The sequence below is a fragment of the Lissotriton helveticus genome, chromosome 5_1, assembly GCF_964261635.1.
Source record: "Lissotriton helveticus chromosome 5_1, aLisHel1.1, whole genome shotgun sequence".
NCBI lineage: Eukaryota > Metazoa > Chordata > Amphibia > Caudata > Salamandridae > Lissotriton > Lissotriton helveticus.
In genome coordinates this window covers 709,069,194-709,088,932 of record NC_136065.1, presented here as the reverse complement: position 1 = coordinate 709,088,932, position 19,739 = coordinate 709,069,194, and the positions used below count along the sequence as shown (strand labels likewise).

At 42.8% G+C, this 19,739-nt stretch overlaps 1 protein-coding gene across 1 annotated transcript in view; it reads left to right on the top strand.

Moving 5' to 3' along the window:
- The window catches only part of LOC144754856 (polyunsaturated fatty acid 5-lipoxygenase-like), an 880,896-nt gene that overhangs the window by 590,076 nt on the left and 271,081 nt on the right, over positions 1-19,739 (top strand). Inside the window, exon 11 of the mRNA XM_078643117.1 lies at positions 11,899-12,020. Within this exon, the coding sequence (XP_078499243.1) occupies positions 11,899-12,020 (122 nt within the window). The remainder of the gene's footprint in view (positions 1-11,898; positions 12,021-19,739) is intronic.

Genomic DNA, 19,739 nt, shown 5'->3' with positions numbered 1-19,739 from the left:
TATCTTTATCTCCACTGGAAGATACTTTTGTAGAAAATATTTAGGACCATATTTATGTGAAAAGATATTCTGACAATTATATTCTAGTACCAAATGTATCTAACAGCAGACAGAAACCATTCACATTGCAATGCCTTCTATATAAATATTAAATATGCCAATGTTTACATTTGTTTCTGCAAGATCACATACTTTTTATATATATCAATCATTTAACACTGTACAGTGAATCATCAAAAACATTGTGAACTTCAGGGATGACTAAAGGAGCCAGTGTTATATTTGAAATGGTACTTTTATAGTGCACAGTCTGCCATTAGTGTGACATCATAGAGCTTTTGGTAGCCGGGGTATGACTTTCCAGGTGCTTTGATGGGTGAAAGAGGAGGGACATAAGAAATTGCTTACAGAGTTCCTCAGTTGGCGCTGCTGCCCATTGCATAGTAAATGCATATGTGTGGTAAGCAATGGGTGATAGTGAGTGTTGGTGGAGGCTTCAATTGACAGTTATTTGCATATGTTTACCGTTTTTTAGCTTTCTGGATGCCGGACATAGATATAAACTCCAAATAAGGTGAACAGCAAATCTGCCAGAATTCCCCTAACCCTAAATAATCCCCTGGGTCTATATTGGGTTTTTGTTCAGAGTCCTGCCTTCGTTTGTTTTGTTTTAAGACGATGTGTTGTATATCTAGCAGGGCCGTTCACGTTATAACCCAATCAATTGGCACGTCTGCGGTTTAGAAGGGCATGCAGAATAATGTCTATGGTATTGCAATCAGAGATGTTTTAAGACATGGGCAAAGTGGGCTCTGGCCCAGGGCCCCAGCCTTGCAAGGGGCCCCCTGATCTGATAGAGCCAGCTATGTTCTGCAGAGAGTTTTGCCCTGATGACTTTGAATGATTTTTTGATCAGATTGTTGTAAATAGCGTTTTTGTATCAATTATGTTTAATGTGTGAGAGTCTATTACAGACATTTTGCAGACAAAATGTGTTTATCTTTCATGCAACATCGATACAAAAAGTTTCTTTTAGATGAATACAGGACCTCACACATGAGAAATGGGAGTATGAGAGGCTGTTACAATACTGAAAACACTCATCACTAGCCCTGAATATCAGATGTACACACATTTAGAATTTGAGCAAAGAGGGCATGAAAAAGCTGAAACTGGACCATAAAATTAAAGCTATTCGAACAGGGGCCCCCAAAATACATTTGGCCCAGGGTCCCCAAAATCCTTAAAACGTCCCTGATTGTAATGACAATCTGGAAGTAGTTTCCTACTGGTCAGAGTTTTCGTCTGCAGCGGCTGCCCCATGTCCTGCTGCAGACGACTGCAGAACCGGCTTTCATGGCACCGCCCCCCTTCCCCTGCAGATGTTGACGTTCAGCCTCACACGCGGAGCTCGTAGTGAGGAGATGTATTCGAAATGCTAAGTCGGTGGTACGGCTAAAGAATTTGGAATGCTATGCTACCGCTTGGGTCTGCTGTGGTTCGTCTGTGCGTTCATGGTGCAGAGAGACAGTAGTAGTTAAAAAAGCTTTGTGAGTTGCAGCTTAGCTTTTGCCAGGCGTGCAACGCCCATTGGACTCTAAGGGCTTCAGCCCCCCACCCCCTTCATGTGTGGCATCATGGGATGAGACAGCTTCCCGGGCACACACACAGCCGCACCCGAGTACTTCACAGGTCTTTAAAAGACCTTTAGCTTGTTAATGAGACTTTGATGTCTTTCACACCTGCTTAGAGCCCCTGCAGCTCCACTCTGCCTTTTGCTTGAAGATTCAGCCCCCCCAGTGCCTCATTTGTAAAATATTAAGTGCCAGGGATCTGAACAGGAAGCCACTGCAGCTTGCACCACCTATTACCCATGTCATTGCTGCCAAAACAACCACTAACCATCTCTCTCTCCTGCAAGTGCAACAGTTCTGATTATTCCAGGTCCCCAAAGCTAAAGGAATGGCTGGGGAGGCAGGTATTAGCAATTTTACTGCATACTGCATTCCTAAACTACTGTTGTTAAGCTCGTCTCTAATTTAAATGAGTAGTGCTGCCATGTGGTATACTGTTCCAAGTATGGTGTTGACAATTAGGTTCCTGGGTCGGAAACCAATTAGGTGCCGGTGTCAAGCACCGGAAAGTGCTGGTGCTGAGCCAGAAAGCACCTGCTCAAATTAAGCACTGAGCCCCCCCCCCCTGAAATTTTTTCTTAGCAACCCCCCCCCCAAATTTGACTCTAGTTGCGCCTCTGGCTTCTGCTGAGGTTTATTCTTTGTCCCTGCCTGTGCCTCTCCTGTACAGAGGGTCGACCAGCTCTCATTCAGGCGGTGGACTTCGGATAGCTCTGCTGTCCATTGAGGATTCAGCTGACTATTCGGATTGGGAAAAAAGAAAAAAGGAACTTCAGTGACTGTATGTTGGGAAAAAAGGGGTCTGGCAAGGCGAACTGCAGGTATGCGCTTTTCACTGCTTTTTGCTTAACAGGGGTTCACTATTATCTGGCGCTCTTGTTGATTTACATTTATTTCATATGTTCATTGACAGTATATTATTATTATTTTACTCACTAATATTATATGCACCCCACTGTCATGTGACAACTTCGCACTGAAATCGCTTCAGCAGTCCCTCCTGTTCCCCCTAAACAACGTAAGAAAGCCTCTCAAAGTAGAGTCGCCCGCTGGGGAGATAAACAGATGGAGACTTCAGCAGGCACTTCTATTTTTTTTCTAATCCTGGCCAGACACTGGAAGAAGAGGGCAAAGGTGTAGCTGGTGGTTCACTCTCGCACAAGCTGAGCATGGCAGAGGCCCAAGCAGAATTAGCACGTACCTCCTTTTCAATCTCTAGCGGCTCAGAGAACTCAACTCCTTCTCGCGCCTCAGCTTCACTGACGACAAACATGGAACTCAATAAAATGAAGCGAGCCAGCCTCCTCATAAAGTTAAAACTCTTCCCCTTTCCAAAACTTCGGGCTTAAGCATGCTAGCGAGGAGGTTCATGCTGAGTTCAGAAAGGGGTTATCGCCAGGCAAAATGACAATAGCTGGGTCAACTCCATTAACACCTGAGGGGGGCGACTCTAGAAATGAGCAAGAGAAGTTAAACTGTAGTGCTCCAACCCTTGTCGCAGTCTCAGATGAACCTTCCTCTGGGCCTTCCGCAGGACAGAGCTCTAGCGCCAGCTCTCAAGTGACTACTACTTTTGAACTTAATGCTCCTTCACTAGCATCCTGTCCTAAAAGTTCCAGTGTGCCACAGGATCTTCTGCCAGAGTCTGTTAAAATGGTGCTCAATATAATTCTGGCAGAGATCCGAGGCCTAAAGGTACAGCAAACTTTGGATACGGAGCGAATAAATTAAAAACTTACTAAGATGGAAGAGACCCTGCTGGTACTTCCGAAACAGTTACAGGCGACAGAGCAAACAATCTCGGATATTGAAGACAATCTGGCACTTCTGCAATCAAGACCGACACCTGAATTTGCAAAAATCTCATAAATGGAAATAAAATTTGAATTACTGGAGAATCACGCAAGACTTCAAATCTTACATTTACGGGAATTCCGAAAGGGAGTGAAACCCAGGGTCAAATACAGTCAGTTCCTCAGGTCATCAATTTCACATTTTACCATCCGCCGGAGGATTTGATAATTATGCCGGTACATAGAGTTCCTTTTCATCAGCCACCTGGGGCCAAATATCCACAAACTATCCTGGTCATCTTATTGTACTTCTGGATCAAGGAACACGTTCTTACGAGAACAATCCAGCAGAAAATGTTTACAGTTCTGCAAAATGTCTCCTTGAAGGTTTTCTCTGATCTTTCCGTGACTTCAGCTAGGCGGAGAAAGGTGTTTCAACAATTAGCCTTCAAATTTAGACCAATTGGTGCACAAGCCTCCTTAGTTCAATCCACAAAACTCAAGGTTCTTTGGAAAGGGCAATTCAAGATCTTTAATGTTCTTTCTGAAGCCCAGAATTTCCTAAAATTAATTAGAAACAAAAGATGTATTTAGGATTTGCATTAACGCTTTTCTTTTTTTTTTGGCCGCGCCCTTATGTTTTTTCAGGGGTGCTGGTGGGGGATCGGGTGGTGGTTGTGGGGAGGCGATTCTGACAGGCCTGGATGCAATTTCATGGCATCATTCGGCTAGGGTTTCTATGTGGCGCGCTGCAAGGGGGACTTCACATGGATGGGCAGGGTGGGTTTAGTGGGGATTGCGTTGGGGTAGCAGAAAAAACGAGTGGATCAAATACATTTTTTATTATATATAGGTGTGTTTCTTTTTTTCTGTTTTTCTTATTTAAGCTCATGTGTCTTTTGTGCGATTAAAGTTGTTATTACTATAATAAATGGATAACATCAAAATAATTTCGAGTAATATGAATGGATTGTTAAATGCAAGAAAAGCGAGTGCAATGTTGACTTGATTACTTTCTTATTATCCACAGGTTTTGTTTCTGCAGGAAACTCATTTTAACTCAAATACACCTAAATTGATTCTTCCTAAGGGGTATAATCAAGCTTACTTTGCTTCTGCAAACATGTCTGTTCTTGGGGTGGCTATTATATTGTCCAATAATTGCAACTGTGAAGTACTAAAAGTTAGACGAGAGGTTCAAGGCTGGTGGATTTTTTTTAAAAATTAACCTTAGAGGTGCAGTGTTTGATCTTTTGAATTATTATGGTCTCATATTCGATGACACTTCAGCTTTGCTCCGAATCTATGACTTATTGGTTGTCTCTGAGGGTTCTATAATTTGGGGGGAGATTTTAACTTTTTTCAGGATGTCCATTTAGACACTTCAAATCCATCTCAGAAGCGATTAAAACCGAAATCAACTAAGTCGATCAATAGGATGAAATAAGATTTTGCCTTGCTGGATCCTTCACGTCAAAGTCATCCAGGGCAATCGCAGTATAATTGTTTTTCCTCTAGGTACAAAACAGAATCCCACATTTATTTTTTCTTGATTGACAACCTGCTATCCAGAGGGGAATCTGATATTGTTTCTAACTCCTTTTCTGAACATTCAGTTATTTCCATTAGAATTCCGATGAATGAAACACGGTCTAGAAATATCAAGGGGTGGTATTTTGATGAATCCTTCCTGGAAGATGAGGAGTGGATTGCTACAAAGCAATTTTTTATTAAGCATTTCTTCAAAATCAATTAGAATTCTGCTCCTGTGTTTTCTGCGAGGGAGGCATTTAAAACAGCCTTTATAGGCCAAGTAATAGCATAGACATCTGCGGTGAAAAAACTACGACCTCAAGAGATACCTTTGCTGCAGTTAGCGGTTGAAAAGGCTAGCGCTAACATAAAGACGGTTAGGTTTGAATCTAAAAAAGCCGTTTCCCTTTAAGACCTAGCAGCAGCTAAAGACAAGCTGAAGCAATTTTTTAATCTACAGGCAATTAAGGGGAGTAAAGCTTATAAACAAAAACTATTTGAGGAGAGTTAACATGTAGAATGACATCTGGCTTGGGCTACAAAAATCCGGAATAGTCAAAATACAGTTACTCAGATCAGAGATCCGGTTACGGGTACAGCTGTAGATTCAATGGATAAAATTGCTAAGGTTTTTTTGTGACATTTCAAAACTATTTAGGAGGAAACGCAGGAAATTACACTAGCTCCACTTACACAATATTTTGAATCTTTAGAATTGCTCTCTATCTCAAAGAGCATGAGTGACTCCCTTAATAAACCAATGTCACAAATTGAAGTTAGTAATGTATGAAAACCTATAGCTAATGCAAAAGTCGCAGGCAATTATGGCATCCCTGTTTAGGTTTTTATGACCTTCGAGCCCTTACTTCAGCCCTTCCCCACAAAATGTTATAATTTAATAAAAAATGGTGAGCTTATATCTAAAAACTTCAAAGAAGCAGTGGTGGTTTGTTTTCTTAAGAGAGATAAGGATCCTAGTGTTGCTGGTTCATATCGACACATAAGTCTATTAAACGTAGATTGTAAAATATTCATGAAAAGTTGGGCATTAAGGTTGGCTCCGTTTGCACAACAAGTGGTCCATCAGGATCAGACAGGTTTTATACCTATGGCCTCTAATATATACTTCTGGATGTAAGTAATCGATCACCTGTCAGTCAACAAGGTCAAGGCAGCGATCTTAATGCTTGATGCAGAAAAAGCATTTGACCTTGTTGACAGGCAGGCTTTGTTTTTTATATTGTTAAAGTTTGTCTGCTTGAGCAGTTGGTTAAAATGTTAAAAGAGCTTTATATAGGCTCAGAGGCTAAAATTCTGATACATAAAGAAGAGGAAGGTGTAGTTAAGATCCGGTATGGGACTAGACAGGGATGCCCGTTGTCCCCTCTTTTATTCCCCCTTTTTATAGAACCTTTTGCAATAAAAATCCGTAATAATCTCCAGATAGTGCCTCAGTTGGAGGCCATGCCAAAGATTACATTATTTGTAGATGATATCATTCTTTACTTATCAGCAGAGCCATCTAATATCCTTAATGCATTTGATAACATATTTGCTTTCACACAAATAGGTGGGTACAGGTTAAATCAAGAAAAGACTGAGGTGCTTTGGTTTAATGCTCATTCGGTATTGCTTCATTTTCTTCCTCAACAGGTAGTTTTAATACCATTATATATTTAGGCTAATTCTAGACTAACCATTATGAACAACTATTTATGCTAAATTATGAAAGTACATCTAAAAAAGCTAAGAGGTTATTAGACAGATGGTCTCTTCTTCCTTTAACTTTAATAGGCCGTGTATCTCTGGTTAAAATGTCCAATTTACCTTTTTTTTTTTATTGACCTCCCTATTAAAATTTCCTAAATCATATTTTATTGAGCTGCATAATTTAATCCAGAATTTAATTTGGGCAAAGAACCAGCCTAGAACTTCGCTAGCAATTTTACAATTAGATTCAACTCAGTGGGGGACTTGCCCTCCCTAATTTTGAGCTATATTATCAGGTAGCATTATTGAATATGCTGGTTCAGCTCCCAATGATAGCATCTAAATTTGAAAATGTCATGCTTAATACTATGGCCCCCATTAGGATGACGGGCGGGCTTTGTCTGCCCACCATCCCATTGGAAAAAGGGACCGCCTGCCTTAATGGCGGGAGTTCTGATGGTGGCATTAGGATGCGCCCGCTACAGTGGCGGGAGCATCCCTCATTTTTAACATTGTGGCGGGCGGTACTCTCTGCACCACCCGCCACAATGTTAAAAATGCATGCATGCATTTGCATACACGAAGCGGCAGGCACCGTGCGTTGCCTGCTGCTTCGTGTATGCAAATGCTGGGGGTTTCTACAGGTACCCCCCCCGTGTGCACCCCCCACCTCTCCTTCCCTCTGGGGGCCCGTAGGCGGCCCACAGAGTGAAGCCGGCATGCCTTTCCGTGGCGGCATCGCCGCCAGGGAAAGGCACGTCACCAAGCCCATCATAATATGGCTGGCGGTGTCTAATAGACACCGCCACCATACTAATCCTTTTCCGCCCCAGCCGCAAGGCGACCGGGCGGAAAAGCGGCGGACAGTATTTCCGTCCGCCGCGGTCCCCCCGCCATACTAAAATGGCGGGGGGGAATTCAGGTGCAGATGGCGGGCGGATTGCCCCCGCCAGCAATCCGCCCGCCATTCTAATGGGCCCCTATGTTGGCCGAGAGTGCAATTCAACTACCCTTGTTTCTTCATTCCCCGAACTTTGCCACAAAAATCGAGATACAAGACAATATCTGATTTAGTTTGTCAAATACAAGTATTTTTCAAATTACATAAAATTCCTAGATATCACTTATGTTCCAAAATCAGTGAATGCCAGGCTTTTGGCTTGCAGCTTTCTCTGGGGTCCCTGAAATTATGGAAGGAGGCCTCTTTTGAATGCTTGGAGATTTTGTTAATATATCAAACATGATTCACAGCAAGTTAATGTCCCAGCAGCTGGGCCCTAGGTTTTTAGCCCTTTCATTTAGCTTTAATCAAATAACTAGCTTTTTAAAACCAAATTATGTGATGAACAATAACGCAGCTTCTAGGATCCTAAGCCAACTATATGTTCAGTGCCTAAGTGGAGTCGGTAATTGGTATTTTTGCTTAGCACAGTTGGGGGAACAGAAAGTGATTGCTAACTTCTTTTCTAAACTGTTAAAAGAAATGGGGTGCAGTGTCAGCAAAAAAGAATGGCAGTCTTTATGCGAAGGCATAAAGAACTGCGAGCTGACAACTATAAAAGAATGGCCTTTTTGTCAAGATGGCTAACCTACTATATTCCAAAAAGACTGAACAAGATGTTCCCGGCTTTCTCAGAGTATTGTTTTAGATGTGGGGATCTAGAGTTAGGGTCTTGGAACCAGGCCCGGACTGGCCGTTGCAGGCACCGGGCAATCCCCCGGTCGGCTGCAAGGGTGGGGGCCGGTTTTGGGCCCCAGGGGGCCGGTTTTGTTACAGGGTCGTTTTTTGCAGCATAGCTGCAAAAACGGCACTGTAACAAAATCGGCCGAAAACCGGCCCTAGCAAAGAGCACGGTCGCACCCCCCAATCCCCCCGGGGGGAGGGGGGGGCCGGCCGAGCACTTTGCCAGGGCCGGTTTCGGTTCCCAGTCCGGCCCTGCTTGGAACCCTATTTCTTTTAATTGTCGTAATCTACACCAATTTCGGTCCGAGGTATTTCAAAGGATTAATGAATCTTTAGTACCAGCAGTTCATACTTTTCCTTCTCTTAAATTATTTCTATTTGGGTATTCAATAGAGGTTCAGCACTTGTCAAAGTATCAGCAATATTTCTGCTTTATAGCTATACCAGTGGCTAGGTCTCTAATTCGCCAGAATTGGAAGTCCGATAAGGTACCTTTGATCCAGCATTGGCAAAAGAAGATGGATAAGACATATATCTGGGGGGGAAAGCATATGCTAAACACCTAGGGTCCCTTCATAGATTTGCAGCGACCTGGTCTGGGTTTCTAACAATCTATTTTAAAATGTTTGGTGACACTCACACCCTCTAAGGTTCTTAAAGCTTTTCTACTATGTAAATCGTATTTCTTGTGGATGGAAACTAAACCTGTTTTACTAATATGCAGTTTATCGCTTTGATTTAAATCTGATGTAACGTAAGCTGCTGCTATCAATGTAATCGACTAGGGCTGCTGTTCTTTCCCATAGTTTGGCGATATTTGCACTATATTTCTGATTCTGTTGTTAGCACTTCATCTTTATCGCACTAGCACTTTATATATGTATTTATGAATTGATTGTTCCATTTGAAAATAGTTGCTCTATGTAATTGTGTTGTTTTTTCTTCTTTATTCTGCATCAATTGCAATGCTGAAAATCCACTCAATAAAAAAAAAATAATCTGCGAGTAGTTGCTTGAAGGGTAGCAGGGTTGTGAGTGAGGTGTTGCACAACAAAATCATGTATTTGCATTATGTTGCTTGTGTCTATGTGGAACTTGATGGATGAAAGGCTAATGGGCGCTTTCAGGATTCAACCCTGTGATCTTTTAATACGCTGGAAAGGCGATCAGAGAGAAGGTTATTTTTTAAGGAAATTCTGGAAACTGCCAGGTTTGACAAGGGTAGTCAGTGAGGAAGGGAAGGGTTCCAAGAGTAATCCAACTTGAGGCTGGTAGGGATATTTGTGAGTGGATCCCTGGCATTCTCGTAGTGTACCGCCTTCCATTCCTTTTATTTTAAAATGAAGCAGGAGTCCTTCAGAATGTACAAACAAGCAAGCCCACAACTCATGGCTTGAGGCATCGCCCATGGCATGCCACAACCGGACTATGAAGGTTGTAGCATACAATGGGGAAACAGAAAAATGAAATGCATACCATTAATAATCTTGAAATGTATTAAAAGTACCAATCTAGTATGCGTGGCCCCGTCCATGTGAAATTTTAAATACTTTTGCTGGGATCCTTCTCACCACAAGGTGACCATCCATTACATTTGTTCAAAATATCCAAATAAAATGACAATTTTCTTTGGGCCTTAAGAGGATGGTTCACTTGTGTCAAAGATATGCAATTAAGTTTGTTCAACAACTGTAGTTATTTACAACCTGGTTCCACCACTGCATTAATGCTGCATGAGCATACGGGTATACTGCTTAAAGAAGACTATATTTTCTCAAAATATTTCCACCAGTAGGGACATATTGTGGCTTAGACTTATTCTACATAGAGTCCATCACTGCCCACTAAATGGTCACACGCTGAAAACCCAACAGCTTGCCGACACCAGTGCTGCTATCCAATAGAAACATTAGACCAGAGACTGGATCTCAACTTGTGGAAATATTGTATTTACTCAAAAAAAGAGAGTAAATAGGTTTCAAACGCAGATGCCAGAGGACTGTGCAGGCACGGGTCTACTACACCAAAGATTGGCAAGCTAAAGTAACTACTGAAGTTTGGAAAATGCTATATTGTGCCAGGGAATGTATAATGTGTTCCCAAATTAATCAAACTCTTCTGTTCCCTCACCTAACAATAAAACATGTTCCTTAGGAATGCCTCTCTGAAAAGAGCTGTCAACTTGACAGCCCTTGTGGTGGTCTACTCTTCAGTGAGGGACAGATGGTGTGGGAGTTACAAGAGACTGTGTTATCTTACAGCCATTTACATTGGGGGGGCTCTATGACCTGTTCTTAGAGCTTTTTTCCCCTGTGCTGCGGCAACTCTATGCCCCACTCCCACCACTCTGCCCCACTCTTTTATCAAACATTGTGCGTTTGACAAAAGCTGGAACCCTGATGAATTTTTCACAGTCACTATCTCTTATAGCCAGTGTGGTGGGGCAGAGACATTCATAAGTGGTTGCCCAGTCATGACAGGATAGAAGGCTCTGGCCTTGAGAAATACTCTTCCTATTCTTGTGTCTTCCTTATTTCTCATGTTTGTAGGAAAACATGGGGAGTGGCCTCTGGCCTGAGTGTAGGCCCCTTCCTAAAGGATAGAGATGACCAAGAAATGTTTTTCAGTACTCCCTAGAGCACCTTTATTATACAAGATGTCTTGATTTGCTTGTGTTTCTGTTCAGGGAGGACTGGACCTGGCCTGGCAGTTCAGGCTGGACTGTTTCCATAGGAGCAGGGTCAAAACTAATTTGTACATGGCTGGGTCCAAACTAAGGTGGCATGATTTGCAACATAAGCATACATTGGCATGCAGCCCAAGTAATCAGCAGCTTCTCCTCCGCTAAGGCGGAGGAGCGTCACCCCACTGCTTTGCAGCAGTGCAAAAATGGAAAAATAAAATAACACAATATTATTATCATTGTATTTTTTAGTGCGAGACGGGTTAGGAGGAAATATGTGCACTTAAGTCTGCAAGACGGTTTGGCCGGCTGTCCTGGGCTGGCCATACACCCAAGTGCACTTAACATGTTCTCCACCTGGCTGTATTGCACAGCCTAGGTGGAGAACATGCACAGGCTCCCGCTCCCTGTCCGAGCGCCGAACCAAGACGCTCAGACGAATCAACATGCTGCTGTCACGCTGGTGCCAGCAGCATTGTGATTGGCTTAGGGGAGTCTGTGTCCTTCCTTCTTCCGAGAGTCAGGAAGAGAAGTGAAGGAGAGAAGACGGAGGAGAAAAGGCGGCTGTGTACAGGTGTTATATTTTTTTTACCCGCATCCCCACTCCCCTTCCGTACCAGCCGCCACTGCCCTCAAGTGTTGGACTCAGTGTACTTCACACACTTAACCACCATTCCAGTGATCACAGTGTGACAGTCCTTCGTAGATTTTTTTAGGTGCAACATGTGACACTCTTTTCTCTCAAAAAGTTCAGATTAAAAAATCTATGAATAAAAGGCATGTAATCATGTATACTTTCATGCTATTTAGAGTCTATTGATTTACTGGACTGCAAATTAATTTTGTAAACTCTGCTTGCAGCTTCGTCAATGATGTGTTGATTATTTACTACAAGGGAAATGAGGACGTGTGTGAGGACACTGAAGTCCAGGCCTTCGTCAAAGATGTTTTTGTGAATGGATTAAGAAACAGCAAGTCTTCAGGTAAAATTGGTAAATTTTCTATGGGAATTACTATAACTCACATCCTTCATGGAAAGTCATTGCCCTTTTTTCTTGTAACTAACGATGGGTCTGAGACCTCCAAGCTCAAAGTGAAGAAATAAAGTGGCACATGCAGCAACAGAAAGCCCTCTGCTAGTGTCCCGAAGCATTACAACGTTTTCTGGGCACTATGCCATTGACGTCTGTTGAAGCAGAGTTCATTTGAGAAGGGAGACAGCTAAAAATAAGCTCTTTTGGGCTTCAGGAATCCGGAGTCTCCCGCCAGAACCGGGTACATTGGCATGTATGCGGAGGTGATTGCACTGTAGTTTGTGTATCTCTAAGGGGACTCCCAACTTTTCTACCTCTCACATGCACACCTGCGACCTTACATTAGGTGCACTTTTTCTCTGTTCAGCTTTATAAAAACTACAGACCTCATATTGCGTTGCGTCATTTGGAGTGGGGTGAATCAAACAAACACTTGGGGCACTCCATGCAGTCACTGCATTCACATGTGTAGTAGTGTTCCTGAAAAGTTGGAAAGTCATTGGGTTAGTGGAAATGATCAGTCACTCCATATGCAACGTAGAGAAATCAACGACACGTGTCTATTGTCTGCCATTTTCACAAACGGTTCAATTTCGGATGAAAAAAGATAAACAAAACTTAATATGTTTATCTTGGCAATTAATTGTGCCGTTTTATTCAATAAAAAGCAACCTTTGCTGAGTATTCTTTAAGTCAAGAGAAATACCATTGCCTTTCATGTACTAACCATGAATGTCGCGATGTCTAATTTTTACAACACAACACAGAAACATGAATCAAATTACATATACAATGTGGAAACATATAACTAATAAATAATGTGCAAAAAAGTGATACCATATCACACAAAAGGGAAGAAAATGTCAAAGTATTTTTCAATCACAACATAATGAGCACTTAATCACAATATTTGACCGATAAGCGGACTTCCAATGAGTCTGCTGAAAACACAACCACCGCTCGGTAGAAGTGTTAGTAGGCTTCAAATTCCTAAGCAGTTTATCTATATTTCAAGACTTAGGACTTGATCCTGTTCGCCTACGCGTTTCGAGTTTGGGAGGGTTCTTCACAAACTCTCATCAGGGCCAAATGAATTCTTTCCCTCGTTTCTTAAACCTAATAGTGAAAACATAAACAAATTGTAGACACTCGTTATAAATTGCTCCCCTCAACCTGCTCCATCCTTCTCATATGTACAACTTTTAAAATGGAACATACCTCAGGGGACTTGAGGTAAGTTCAGTTGATCCAAAGCAAATTTCATGGATTCGTAGAGTCTGTGCGCCTTTCTAAAAAAACGTGTTTTTACATCAGATACTGATTGTGTGTAATTTTAGCAAGTTAAAATGCAAATTGGAAAAAAGAAAAGACAAAAACCAATTTTCTCATACCTGAATCTAAAGTAAGGGGAGAGCCTGTTGTATTTCTGCCGTTTCCTATTTAGGAATATTGCCACTCGTTTATTTTCCTCGTTTTTTTCACATACAGCACTGAAAGACATTTTTTGAAAAAATGCGGATTACCCACTTTCAGTAATAAATATCACCTTGCTCCCAGATGTTGTATGCCGGAGCATAGTGTAACTTACTGCGTTGTTTTTAAAGTCGTCTGAAATTGTGAGTGTGGGCGGCTCGCGGGCCCCTCAAGAGCGTCTTCGTTTCCTGAAGGTACCAGGGTGTGTCCGGTCTCCCTTTAGGCTGCCACCAGTTTCAGTGATCCTACATGAAGGAACACGGGCACTGATTATTTGTGATGCAATCACACATTGTGCTTGTGAAAGGCTTGTCAAACGTTAAACGCCGAACACGAGTCTTGGCTTTTAATCATTGCGGTGAAGGGCGCGCGCAGAATTGTTTACAAGCGGCGCGGCTGCATTTCCGCATCCAAATTCTAAGGTTGGATTTATGAAAAACGGGGGCACTCTCTAGATGAAAAATAATGCGGAGGCTGCCTGTCTGTTGCTGAGGCACAGACGCTGTGTGGCATGGCGCCTGCTCGCATTTCCTTAGTCAATCGGACTGTCTGCACATACCTGTCAGTTTGGCAGCGCGTTTCACTTCCTCATTCCTTTACACAGAGTGAATGGGAATTCAATTGCACCGGCCTATCTAAAAGGTCCGCTGTTTTCTTGACCAATCACGGGTGGCCCGTGTTGGTCTTCCAAACTGGTGCATTATGGGACTTGTAGTTTAGGTGTCTGTTCACTATTCAAAGTCTGGTGATTTCACTAATTGAATTGAGGCCAGTGTTAATGGTGTCAAAGCGAAGTATGAGGTAGGCCTCTTTGCGCAACAGTGCCTTCTCAACATTAGGCGATTTGTGCTGTGGGTCCATCCCAGCTAAGACTGTCCATTTAAAATCCGTTTCTTTGTGGTTGGCGGACAAAAAGTGCTCGACCATTGGGGCATTTTGGACTTTTTTCTTTAGCCGCGAACGATGTTGCGTTATCCTGACATTTACTTGCTGGCATGTTTTCCCTATGTACAATTTATTGCATGCACACAGAATCCCATAGATGACATTTTTGCTTTTGCAGTTTGTGTGTAAGCTATGTCTCCATTTCCTACCATTATGGCAAAATTCATCTCCTTCCACAACATTATTGCAGGCCACACAAGTGCCACATTTATGGTGGCCTGTGATTGGTTTAAGGTTCCATTTAGCCAACAGATCACTTTTTGGTTTCTGTATGTGACTGTCAGCTCTAATGATCTGTTGGCCAACACTTGGATTTTTCTTCATTGCAAAAATTGGCTTTTGTAAGGGAAATTCCAATCCCTCCAACAAGTGCCAATTACGCAGAATGATTTGTCGAAATTTATTTGTGTGGACCCCATAGGTGGTGACACAAACAAGTTTCTACAACTCCTTTTTGTTTTTAACTTTCAGCAATTCTTCTCGTGGAGTGAAGCGTGCTCTTTTTTTAGAATGCTTCAAAAGGGGATACTATTGACTTCATTAATAAACTCAATGAAATGACATTTGACTCAGAAACGCAATTGATGGTAACGCTAGACGTTACCTCTCTTTATACTCAAATTCCCCAAGAAGAGGCCCTTGAGGTGATGGAAATCTATTTGGAACAACGTGAAAGACCAAATAGAGTTCCTACCGCGTTTATTCTATCATTGGCCCAAATCACATTGAAAAGTAATTATTTCAAGTTTGAAAATTAATTTTTTGTCCAGGTCAAGCTATGGGTTGTCCCTATGCTCCGGAAATGGCAGTGCTGTACATGTCACAGTATGAGGAGAAATTCATTTATAAGGATAACCCCTACAGCACAAACATCAAACAATGGTTGAGGTATATTGACGACGTCTGGCTCCTGTGGCAGGGGAGCCAGACAGAGCTCATGGCCTTTCATGAATGGCTAAATCTAAGACATCCTGATATTAAATTTTCCATTGATTGCAGTAATCAAAGAATGACATTTCTCGACGTGGCGGTCTGCACTGAAGGGGGTAAGTTCACTACTACCCTATTCAAGAAGGCAACAGACAAAAACACAATCTTACACTATAAAAGTGCACATCCGCAGGGTTTAAAACAGAACCTTCCGTATGGTCAACTACTTAGGATTAGACGTAATTGTTCTGAACTCGATGAGTTCAATGCACACGCAGACACCTTCTGCGACGAATTAGCCAAAAGGGGCTACCCCAAAAAACTTTTGAAGCATTCTAAAAAAAGAGCACGCTTCACTCCACGAGAAGAATTGCTGAAAGTTAAAAACAAAAAGGAGTTGGAGAAACTTGTTTGTGTCACCACCTATGGGGTCCACACAAATAAATTTTGACAAATCATTCTGCGTAATTGGCACTTGTTGGAGGGATTGGAATTTCCCTTACAAAAGCCAATTTTTGCAATGAAGAAAAATCCAAGTGTTGGCCAACAGATCATTAGAGCTGACAGTCACATACAGAAACCAAAAAGTGATCTGTTGGCTAAATGGAACCTTAAACCAATCACAGGCCACCATAAATGTGGCACTTGTGTGGCCTGCAATAATGTTGTGGAAGGAGATGAATTTTGCCATAATGGTAGGAAATGGAGACATAGCCTACACACAAACTGCAAAAGCAAAAATGTCATCTATGGGATTCTGTGTGCATGCAATAAACTGTACATAGGGAAAACATGCCAGCAAGTAAATGTCAGGATAACGCAACATCGTTCGCGGCTAAAGAAAAAAGTCCAAAATGCCCCAATGGTCGAGCACTTTTTGTCCGCCAACCACAAAGAAACGGATTTTAAATGGACAGTCTTAGCTGGGATGGACCCACAGCACAAATCGCCTAATGTTGAGAAGGCACTGTTGCGCAAAGAGGCCTACCTCATACTTCGCTTTGACACCATTAACACTGGCCTCAATTCAATTAGTGAAATCACCAGACTTTGAATAGTGAACAGACACCTAAACTACAAGTCCCATAATGCACCAGTTTGGAAGACCAACACGGGCCACCCGTGATTGGTCAAGAAAACAGCGGACCTTTTAGATAGGCCGGTGCAATTGAATTCCCATTCACTCTGTGTAAAGGAATGAGGAAGTGAAACGCGCTGCCAAACTGACAGGTATGTGCAGACAGTCCGATTGACTAAGGAAATGCGAGCAGGCGCCATGCCACACAGCGTCTGTGCCTCAGCAACAGACAGGCAGCCTCCGCATTATTTTTCATCTAGAGAGTGCCCCCGTTTTTCATAAATCCAACCTTTGAATTTGGATGCGGAAATGCAGCTGCGCCGCTTGTAAACAATTCTGCGCGCGCCCTTCACCGCAATGATTAAAAGCCAAGACTCGTGTTCGGCGTTTAACGTTTGACAAGCCTTTCACAAGCACAATGTGTGATTGCATCACAAATAATCAGTGCCCGTGTTCCTTCATGTAGGATCACTGAAACTGGTGGCAGCCTAAAGGGAGACCGGACACACCCTGGTACCTTCAGGAAACGAAGACGCTCTTGAGGGGCCCGCGAGCCGCCCACACTCACAATTTCAGATGACTTTAAAAACAACGCAGTAAGTTACACTATGCTCCGGCATACAACATCTGGGAGCAAGGTGATATTTATTACTGAAAGTGGGTAATCCGCATTTTTTCAAAAAATGTCTTTCAGTGCTGTATGTGAAAAAAACGAGGAAAATAAACAAGTGGCAATATTCCTAAATAGGAAACGGCAGAAATACAACAGGCTCTCCCCTTACTTTAGATTCAGGTACGAGACAATTGGTTTTTGTCTTTTCTTTTTTCCAATTTGCATTTTAACTTGCTAAAATTACACACAATCAGTATCTGATGTAAAAACACGTTTTTTTAGAAAGGCGCACAGACTCTACGAATCCATGAAATTTGCTTTGGATCAACTGAACTTACCTCAAGTCCCCTGAGGTATGTTCCATTTTAAAAGTTGTACATATGAGAAGGATGGAGCAGGTTGAGGGGAGCAATTTATAACGAGTGTCTACAATTTGTTTATGTTTTCACTATTAGGTTTAAGAAACGAGGGAAAGAATTCATTTGGCCCTGATGAGAGTTTGTGAAGAACCCTCCCAAACTCGAAACGCGTAGGCGAACAGGATCAAGTCCTAAGTCTTGAAATATAGATAAACTGCTTAGGAATTTGAAGCCTACTAACACTTCTACCGAGCGGTGGTTGTGTTTTCAGCAGACTCATTGGAAGTCCGCTTATCGGTCAAATATTGTGATTAAGTGCTCATTATGTTGTGATTGAAAAATACTTTGACATTTTCTTCCCTTTTGTGTGATATGGTATCACTTTTTTGCACATTATTTATTAGTTATATGTTTCCACATTGTATATGTAATTTGATTCATGTTTCCGTGTTGTGTTGTAAAAATTAGACATCGCGACATTCATGGTTAGTACATGAAAGGCAATGGTATTTCTCTTGACTTAAAGAATACTCAGCAAAGGTTGCTTTTTATTGAATAAAACGGCACAATTAATTGCCAAGATAAACATATTAAGTTTTGTTTATCTTTTTTCATCCGAAATTGAATGGTGTGAAATGTGAAGTGTGGGTACCTTTCTTCTTTTTTACAAAGTATTTGGGCCCTTACCCCACTTCTGTCCACATGGGCCAAACTCTTTTTTCTAAAAACATTTTCACAAACGGGGCAGATTCTAGGATTTGCGCTGAATGTGCGAGCCTCTCTAATTTACATAAGTGACACAGCTCAGGAAGCTTCTTTCTGCGGACACCTTCTGGGCCATAGCTCCTCCTCTCAGCCTCCTACAAGCACCTCTTTTACAGCTCCTACCAGGCTGAAGGTGTGAGAATTGCTTGTTGGCTGAAAGTTAAAACTGTGAGAGCGCTAAAATGCTGGACAATGGGTGTCCTGCAGTGTCTCTGAATGGTCTCCTTGCAATTGGGACAAGAGGATGTGTCTCCCTCCCCTAGGCCTCCCAACACCATCTCTGTGAGGCCTGGGGAGAGGATGTATGACGTTATAACGCATACTTTTACTCCGCAGACCATTACAACGCGACTTTTACTCCGCATACCGTTACAACGCATAGCGCCTTGGGGCGCTGGATAGTGGTAAGTATAATTTACTATTCTAACTCCAGTCCCCGTGGACCCTAGGGAAGGTGTTGGATAGTAAATTATACTTATCCCCTATCCTAGAGCGCCCCCCAGCGCAATGCGTTGTAATGGTATGCGGAGTAATGGTCGCGTTGTAATGGGTCTGCGGAGTAAAAGATCCGTTGTAACGGGTGTATACCCTGGGGAGAGGGCCTCGCCCATGGATCCTAATTGCAAGGCAACACCTCTCTTTCAGTTGGATCGGCAGGGAAACAAGAGGACACACCGCTGGTGCGGGCCCCATGCTAGTGGGCTGAGTGTGACGCCCTGTGCAGCTGCCTACACTGCCCATGCCTAGCGCCGGCTCTGTTCACAAAGTTAGGGAAAGGTCTTACAATTTTTAAATCTTCGCATACAACGGGGTGCCAGAGAGCTGGAGACGAAGATGGCCGTTACCTGGGTTGCGAGCTTTGGCGTCCCACATTAAATAAAGCTGCACTTTCACCCTTCGAGAGTGAAATGCTTGCTTCCTAAGCAATGTCCTTGCCATCCTGAAAATGCTTGGCCTAATACGACTTGTTTTCATGTGGTACAGCTGACGGATGCCGGTGTATTAACCGTCACTGCAATGAGGCTCAGGAGGGAGCTGTGCTCCGGTTGGCTTGAATGGCGAGATTGAGCCAGACGGCCATTAGCAACTGTTGGTGGACATGAGGTGCCCTGGCAGGCTGGGGAGCTGTGCTACTGTGCTACTGTGACCTGGGACGGTGTTTTGGGTGTGTTACGAGCCTGCTGATCGAGGCTGGTTGAGGGCTGCAACCACTGTGGGGTGGCCAATTGCGTGCTTGCCCTTAAGTTGTCCCTCGCTCTGAAGTGTGATCGTGCCAGGACCCAGGTTAGTGGCTACTGTGACCCACCCCTGGAGATGAGTGCACAAGATGCGAGTACACTGTCCGGGGTCTTTTGGGGCCTATAACTGCATAGCTGTAAACTTTTCAGATTGCTTAAGTGTGACATTCCCATGGTTGCAGTACACATATGAGTGCCATTCTACTGCCAAATGTGTGACCGTTCGAGTAACACTTTTTTGTGAGTATAGCAAAGAATTAATCCATG